Source organism: Prunus mume, linkage group LG2 (assembly GCF_029339155.1).
Source record: "Prunus mume cultivar Tortuosa linkage group LG2, ASM2933915v1, whole genome shotgun sequence".
Lineage (NCBI taxonomy): Eukaryota > Viridiplantae > Streptophyta > Magnoliopsida > Rosales > Rosaceae > Prunus > Prunus mume.
Window position 1 is genome coordinate 19,444,238 of NC_142699.1, and position 9,244 is coordinate 19,453,481.

The following is a 9,244-nucleotide window of genomic DNA, read 5'->3' on the forward strand; positions in this document are numbered from 1 at the left end:
CTGGAAAATGCGCTTCATCACTTCTTGCAATTACTTTTGCCCTACAGAAGATACCAGCTCTGCATTTCTGCTAAAAAACAATTGTAGAAAAAAAGTTGTGGTGTTGAAAATGACATGAAATTAATGTAGAGTTACTATCAACCTGGTTCTCGTGAGTTCAACTATGGTGCATCTTATCTGAATTAATGGCAGACTGGCCATGCATAGGACCAGACTCTTAATCCGTTGCCAAAGATTGTTTTTAATTGGTAGGACCAGATAAGAAAGAAATTAATTCACGATCCTCTTAGCCCTGCTTTTGCAACCGTTGATTTTAATAGGGTACAAGATGATTATATTCTTCTTTTTATGGATCAAGATGGAAAAGCTCAAGTGGCATGGGATGAATGAAATGACACAAGATTTTGAGTAAATATGCAATCCAACGCAAAATTCTGAACTTTATTTAAAAGAAAAACAAAAGCATTAAGGTTGAGACATTCGTAAATATCGATAAAGATTATTCGTGATAAATCTTCCGTATTTATTTTACCGACACCAAGACATTGACTAATTAAAAACCCCATAAACAATCTTACTTAACAGAACCATCAAGAATCAAAATCATCCTCGGAGGCATGAGGACTTGAAAATCTTCTAGGTATTTGATACATCAAAGTTGGTCTTTAATTGGTAGATATTGACATGATCATGCAAATGAATGGGTTACGTGTGAACTTTTGGTTCGTAAAATGCACACGTGTGCTCGCAGCCACACACACACACTACCGGCTGCCCCAAACACCAAGGAATGGGGGAAGAAATCAATGCGTGCGAGTTCTGTTGGCAATGGGCCAAATCAATTGGCTAACCGAGGAGCACAAAAAAGAGAAAAGTAAAGATGAAAGCTGTTCGTGTCTACTTTACGCACTAAAAGGCCTCTCCGCGATGTTTCTTTTTTCCCTTTGGTGGGACTTGGAAAACATATTACACACCACTTTGGATTTTTCATACAAAAGTTTGTCCAGTCATTGTAAGTTACAAGGTTGAAGGTGATGATCCACTGATATATCATATACATATATATATATATGTGACAATTTCCATCGTTCGAAAATGCTAATGTCATTTGCTTATTACATCAATAATAATTTATAACTGACGATTATGTTCAGTATAGCCTTTAATCCTACTTCTTTTGAGCATTTAATCCTACTTGTTTAAGTTCCAATTATAAATTTGATAAATTCTACATTTCAATAAGATTGATTAGATGGTATTTCAAACCTTAATCACCTTTTTAAGTGAGGCAAAATTAGGAGTCCATCATTGTGTGCATTCAACTGTTTGTGAACTTTATGCTAACCCTCTTAGCCCCTCTGCCACATGACAGTGAATCCATTTCAAATTTGATGATCAATGGCTAAGTTGTAGATTAACCAATAACTTTTAGATTTGCTTGAAGGAGGAGGCAGACAGATCTTACAAGGCCATATAAATGAGGAGGCAGCCAAATATTACTGGGCCAGAGCTAATCTAAGCGAGTCAAAAATTACATGGCCAACAAGAAGCTTTTTTTTAAAAAAAATTTATTAAAGAGTGACTTCCAAGCACACAAAAGTTGGGTGGCATCTACCAAATTCTCCAAATCTATAATGACATGCACATAAAAGTCAGCAAACATTACATGCCTATAGCCCCATAGGCCATGGCCAACACCCACTTGAGAGCCAAATTCCCACCTTAAGGATTAGAAGCCCTAGAATCCAAGGCAACACAGGCTCTTTATCCTACCCCACCATTCCCAGCACAAACTCCTCTGGTTTTATTTCACAGTCTCATCACAAGGATAATATTCGAAGTTTTTCTTACCTTAGTAGTCGAGGGATCTCTCAAATAAGTTTATTTGAGACTGCTCTTGCAGTATTTACCCCGCATGGTATTTCAATGATCTGAAACTATATATATACCCCACTCTCTTCTATTACTAAAGCACCAAAATTCACATCAATGTGGGGTTCTTCCAAAAACACCTCCATCATATATAATTTACATGCATATCAATATTAAAGAGACACACAACAATTGATGATTATTTTAAAGCCAGCTTCCCACTACTAGCAATCATTTCAAACCCATCAATCTCTGCACAATCTCACAAAACCCTCCTTTTATGCTACCATCTCTCAGCTTCCTTCCCTCCCTTAAATACCTTCAACACCAGTGACATAAAATTCAAACAACTGGTTGCAAAAACAGACACTTATTTTTCAAGGTCTCTTAACCATGTCCAGCATTAGTACAGGGGTGCTCTCAGCTGACCCTGCAGCTGATAAGATACACAAGAAATCCTTCCACCGAAGGAACGATTCAGGTGAGCTCGATGTGTTTGAAGCTGCAAGGTACTTCTCTGGATACAATGAAGCTCCCAGCAGCCATAACAACAACAACACCAACAGCACGTCGACGTTTTCGCAGAAGATGATGAAAGAAGACAGATCATGGAGAGGAGGCAGAATTAGCCTTGACATTCCTATTAGACACATGCTTCATCATCCTCAACAGCACCCTCATCATCATCACCATCATCATCATGTGGTGGTGGAAAAGCAAAACGTCAAAGACAAGAAATACAAGCAGCCGAGCTCTCCAGGTGGGAGACTAGCTAGCTTCTTGAATTCTTTGTTCAACCAATCAGCATCTAAGAAGAAGAAGTCAAAATCCAGTACCACGCAGTCCATGAAAGACCATCATGAGGAGGAGAGTCCTGGTGGAAGGAGGAGAAGGAGGAGTAGCATTAGTCATTTTCGAAGCTCGAGCACCGCAGATGCCAAGTCCATATATTCTTCATCAAGTTCAGGTTTCAGAACACCTCCTCCTTACAATTATGGACAAACAGCAGCCTCAAAGAGCTGCAAAGACTTGAGAAGCTATTCAGATCACAAGCAGCAAAACCTGCAGCAGCAGGTGGTGTCTTTGTCAAAGTACAATACTAATGGACAAGTAAAATCCACAGCAGCCTTGCAATATGAGGAGGTGGTCCTGGATGACAAGAAATCAAAAAGAGAACTGTCTTGGTTGGATCACGAGAGATTCAAATACAGTAATGGGTTGTCAGAGAAGTACAAGATTAGTTCAGATCAGGATCACAAGGGGTTGCTCAAAAGGCTCAGTGAGGTTGTTGATGATGATGATTATGATGAAGGTGCAGATAGTGATTCAAGCTCTGATCTTTTTGAGTTGCAGAACTATGACTTGGGTTGTTACTCAAGCGGCTTGCCTGTGTATGAAACCACAAATGTGGAGAACATCAAGATCAGATCATCAGGAACACCAATTTCCAATGCCTCATCCTGATGTTTAATATTTATTCCATCACCAGTTGATATGTGACATGATATAAAATTATGTTAGATATTGGATTATGCATTTGTGGTTGAGAGAAGGAAATTGAATTTCCTAGATTTTGCTTCTTTGTTTTTATTTATCTTATCTTCTCTCTGAAAGTTAATCTTCCAATGTTTTTTTCTCTGTATGTACAGTTCAGAATGTTTGTTTGTCTTTTGCTTTTTTTGCTTTACTTTTGGACCTATGTATAGATCAAGCCTCCTCAGCCATTTTTGTTATATCAAGTGTTGGAAAATCAGAAGCCCTCAGCAGCAGTGCACCAGTTTGGTGGGGCTTGACTATTGACTAGATTAGGTTGTGCCATGCCAAATTTCCTCCCATGAATCCATGATCATATAATATTCAATTCATATGAGATGTTCCACTACATTTAGGGAGAAACAAGGCATCATCACTCACACCATGTGAACTGCATACCTCTTAGCACTTTTCATCATGATCACTTTGGGCAACAACAACAAGCGCAATCATGTATATACTGTTAATTATTTTGTGGGTTCTCATCAGCTCTGCATGTGAATATTTACTGGGGGCTACTGGCCCTGGTTTGTACTGTTATTAAATGTTCATGTACTATGTTAGGGTTCAAGTGGTTAAGTGCATTTACTCTAGTACATTAGGTCTTAAGTTTGTTTTCTTCCTCTCTAATATCACTTGCATCAAAAAATAAAAAAAACGTCGTCGTTTCTGTAAAGATTATATACTGAGATGGGACTCCAATGTGGCATGCAGATGATACATCGCTGTCACAGACATGGGGGCACATAGGATTGATAGTAAATGGAGTTGATTTCATTGGAGGTATGGGAAAAAGCATTAAAGTTTAACATCCTCACTGCAGGCACACCTAACTTTTGTCTGCCTAAACTTCAAATAATTGATGTGATCAAATACATTTCTGTCTAATCAAATGATCAGCAATGAAAGGCAACTAGCCTAAGGCCTTAATCTATTTCTATCAGTATAAGGGCTAATATCTAGATTCTAGAGTCCTAGACAAAGCCAAATTGAACGTCCTTTTAAGATCAGTTCAGGATAATGATTCAAACTAATGGAGCCAAAAACTTTTCAATACATTCTGCTTTAATTTTTTTTTCTTGGTACTGAGGCAACATCCACAAAAAACAATTTTAAGACCTAAACCCAAATGGTAGCCAAATAAGATTTATCTTTAATTACTATTTTACCCCCTCAAACGGGCGTTCAGTCTTATTTTATCCTATGAAATTGAAATTCTCTTACTTAACCCCTAAAATCTATAAAAATTGATGAAATTTTCTCACTTTACAATTTCCGTCAATTTCCATCCACAAAATAATTAATTAAGCTGACGTGGTATGTGCATTTTAGTAATTTTAGTTATTAAAAAACTTTAAGGCTCCGTTTGGTAGGCTAGATTGGACTGGATTGGATATATTAGACTAGATTGGTTGGGATATGACTGGATTTTAAGCAGTTGTTTGGCGCATTAAACACCAAGTTGAAATTGCAGGACTAGAACAAAAATAGGAAAATTTAAAAACATACAAATAAATTTATAATAATGAATATAATTCTAAAAAAATCTTTGAATCACAGGACTGTGACCCAAACTCCAGAGAAAGATCAATTGGGTGTCTCCTCCATGGCGATTGCAAAGAACCGATCCCATTGGAACAGAACTTTGTCTCGATGACCAATCAAACCCGTAATTCAAATCATTCTTTCCAAAAAAATCCCCAAATCCAAGTGAAATTACATAACTTGTCATTGAAACCCAATCTGGGAAATCAAAATTGCCTCTTGGAGACGATGAACCACCAAAAGAGCTATTCCTTATCTTTCACCAAAATGGTGTCATAATCAGAAATAAAGGGGTGGCTTAGAAGCATCTCAGCAGTCCATAGCTTTCTCAGATCCATCGCAAAACACTTCCCTCTAAAATCTTTTCCTTCTTCACACAAGTCCTATAGAATTTGCTCAAACTCATCTCTTCTGATTTTCATCAAGAGCTTGAAAATATTCACACCAAATCTGTGATCCCATATCGGTTTTCCACTCGCCATCTCCGCAACCAAACACCGAAGAGCCCAAAAAAGCAAGAATCGCAAGGCTCCCTCATAAGATCTCAAGAACAAGGCCTCTTTTAAATCAGATCTCAAGCTTTGCCAGACCGACTGGAAGATGCGAAGATATGGCAGAGAGAGAGAGAGAGAGAGGAGAGAAGAGAGATGAGAATAAAAGGCAAAAAAAAAAAATACAAATTTATAAATAAACTCAATCCTAGACATGTATTTATAAAAAAATCCAAGCACTATTTAAACATAGAAACACACTCAAAATCAACCCCAAAGTCAACTTTTTGGGTGTGTTTATAAATGGGTTTTGAGTGTGTGTAATGATGGGTTTTGGGTGTGTTTATAAAGTGTTTTGGGTATTGGGTTTTTTTATAATTTCAACCTCCATTTTGGGTGTTTTAGTGAAACTCCCAAAAAAAAAACTAGAGTAAGTTCTCGCAAATCAAAGAATGAGGAGGCGTGTTTGGCTTCGAAACCCATGTCAAGCGATGGGTTCTAGAGCCAATGTTATTATGGACTGGTGTCCAATAATTTCATCCGGTCTACATTTTAGGCCCACCAAACAATGGTCATGACTCACGTCTATTTTAAATGAAAAAAATCCTATTCAGTCCAGCCCACCAAACAGGACCTAAAATCCAAATTAAATATATAAAATATACTTTTTAAAATTTTAATTTTAATTTATTTTAGAATAATACTAGTCTTACCACATTTTTATACCACAATTTCATACCACTTGATGTGACATCTGATGTGTACATACCACATCATGTAAAATAATAATTTCTGTTTTTCTAATTTTATTTATTAAAATACACTTCATTCATTTAATTGATGCCACATCATGTGGTATAGAAATGTGGGATAAAAAATTGTGGTAAGTGTAGCATACTTAACTATTTTGGATTTTAGAATTTTAACCCAAAAAAATGTGGGATAAAAAATTTAACCCAAAAAAAAGTTAAAAATCTATTTTTATATTTAATTTGGATTTTAAAATTTTTTAATAGCTAAAATTAGTAAAATGTACCACGTGAGCACATTTAACTATTTTGTGAATGGAAATGAACAGAAATAGTAAAGTGAGAAAATTTTATCAATTTTTAGAGATTCTGGGAGTTAAGTAAGAAAATTTCAATTTCAATGAGTAAAATGAGAAGGAACGCCTATTTCAGAGGGTAAAATAATAATTTAGCCAAAGATTTAAAATTAAGATTTGTTTTTGAGAAGGATGAGTCTCATCTACAAACCAAATTTTAACTTACTTGAAAGACAATCCTCTTGGTGAAGCCATGACTTGCCAAATATAAAGGCTGCATCATTACTTGTGCTGAAGAAGTTTAGTATATAATTAAAATTGGAGCTTTTGGATAGCCTTTAAGAAAGAATTTATGAGGACTGAAAAATGATGCATGGCAACCAAAAAGCCTATGAAAGGGCCAATGATGCATGGGGCACCAAAAGGTCCCAAGCAAAGCATGTAACCGTAACTACCAGAGTGAGTGGAGGAGAGGGAGGGCCCCAAAATTATTAAAACACTAAACATAAACATTGCTTTTCCCTGCAGATAAATCAAACTCTGTTTTCTTTTATGAAAGGCATCTGCAAAGTAAGAACTCAAGCTCCCCATAACCACTTCACTATAATGACATTATCTGCAAAGGACTCATTAGTGAAGTTATTTGGAATAATTGCTCGTTTAGGTAAGGTTTTGAGTTCGAGTTCTAGCATCAGTATCGTGTGTACAAATTTAATATATTATCGCATCTCTCAATACAAAAGATCCTTTAAAAAAAAAAAACAAGGCATTATCCCAAGTATCAAATCCACTTTGGCCGCATAGATTTTAATGACGGTCCCATAATTTTAGCTCATTGGGTTTTTCTTTTTTCAGTCACAAATTCAACCAAGAAGCAAAACAGGACATCAGTTTAAGAACCAAAACAGAACCATACACACCAAAAGGACAGGAAGAGATTAAGAATGTAAAGGCATGAACAGAACACCAAGCATGACAGTCCTGCAAACTTAATGCCAAAGACCATTTTCTTTGGAAATTTCAAGATGCATTTTGAGTCTCTTTGACTTGGTGTTCTGCCAACCACTTCTGGTAAAGTAAGGCAGAGACAACAAACCTTCTTAATTTATATCTACATGTGGGAGGTTCCTCAAGCCAGCTATACATGTCTTGATTCATAGCCCTCAAAATGCTCATATCTGTTGGGCTATAGATCAGAGAGGATCAAAGAATTTGATGGTTTTTGTCCTCAAGTTTGGGAACAGAAGCAGAAACTAGATATAAGATGAATTTTGTAAGGGGAGCAGGTGAGCCTTGCCTATATGCTCTGAATGAGACTCGGAGTTCTGACTGGGACATTGCAACTGCAAACATAATATCAGGTATGAAATTAAATATGATCATGACAACTCAGTGTCATAAATTGGCCTCAACATTTAGTTTTAGAAGAAGTTCTGCTCATCAATGAATAATTGGTGCACATATCATATACACATGAATAGTGTGAAAATTTCTAAGATGAGAAAAATCAACCTTCACTGACCTGGGCATTGGCTACACAGCCTTAGCTAGCCTTAGCTTTGAGTAGACTTCCAAAGTCCAACCAGATCATCATTGTCGGTGCATTCCGGAGAGCATCAACCTCCTCATCATGGCCCAATGTTCCCCACATCAAACTTATCCATCTACATCTGGCACCCATTAGTTCAAATGTGCAGTGACAAATTTTTTGTTTTGTTTTTTATACAAATGATATTGGAAGAGGGAGAATCCGACACAAGACCTCATGCGCAGGAGTAACTGTTTTTAATCATTTGAATTACAAGCCTTTGCCTTAAGTGACAAAATAAGGGTTTGAAATTGTTGGGAAGACCTAATTCTAATTTATTTATCCAATGCTTTGTCTTCAAGGTTAAATTTGTACACGTTGGGCCGAGTAGGGTTTAGCCATAGAAGTTGTCCTGAGTCATCCTCTCTAGTTTTGGCCCATTCGACTACTGCTGACCCAAAAGCCCATAGAATCAATTGGGTTGGGTTACACCAAAATTTAAGCCTCTCCTTCTCTGAGTGACAGCAAATGACTGGTGCAATCTTGTTCAAATATGGAGCTGAAAAAAATAAAAAAGCAAATTTGTGCACATATTGTCGTTTTCAAGGTTTTGTTCGCATCTGGTTTGAGCGTGTGAGAAGCAGTCAAGAAAATGGACAAGACCAGAGAAAGAGAGAGAAAGAGAGGGTGAGTCACACCACCAGTAGCAGGTGCAGGTTTCCCCACCGCATCCACCCCATACCCATCTCATGCATGCAATATCTTCAGCTTTTTACAGACTGACAATGGACACGCGTCAGCCTTTCAAGCCATACAAGTGGCGAACAGCGTTACTTACCACTTTCCCTCCCTTCCTCCGTCAACATTTCTTTTTAATCCTCAATTAACCTTTGCTAGACAGTAATCAAGCTCTTAAATTAAGCATCATTAGTTGTCTCATCTATTTTTTCTCAGATTAATTACAAGCCTCAGTTCTTCAATGAATTGATAATGTCTCGAGACATGTCCAATCATATACGGTCTTTTTTGAGTCAGTGTACAAAAATCTTTAAGCTTAAGGTGTCTCTGATGATTAGTAATTAGCGACAAAGAACCCACAGTCGACAGTTGCATTGCATAGACATAGCCAAGCATGCTTGGCCGCGTCAGAAAGTGCCCCACCAAATGCCTCCACAATTTCACAGGCCAATGGGCCACTCCCACATCCCAACAAAATTACATGTCCAAAGT

The 9,244-nt window shown here is 37.2% G+C and overlaps 1 protein-coding gene and 1 long non-coding RNA gene across 2 annotated transcripts; one reads left to right on the forward strand and one right to left on the reverse strand.

Moving 5' to 3' along the window:
• Nucleotides 1-1,973: 1,973 nt before the first annotated feature.
• On the forward strand, nucleotides 1,974-3,514 carry LOC103342033 (suppressor). The gene has a single exon (XM_008245595.3). The coding sequence runs from the start codon at nucleotides 2,266-2,268 to the stop codon at nucleotides 3,334-3,336; it is 1,071 nt and encodes a 356-aa protein (XP_008243817.1). The 5' UTR covers nucleotides 1,974-2,265; the 3' UTR covers nucleotides 3,337-3,514.
• Nucleotides 3,515-7,188: 3,674 nt separating this feature from the next.
• LOC148919795 (uncharacterized) lies at nucleotides 7,189-8,302 on the reverse strand. Its single transcript, XR_016124167.1, has 2 exons — nucleotides 8,009-8,302; nucleotides 7,189-7,829 (listed from the first exon to the last, which is right to left on the reverse strand). It is a non-coding gene; the product is annotated as an uncharacterized LOC148919795 (long non-coding RNA).
• Nucleotides 8,303-9,244: the final 942 nt, after the last annotated feature.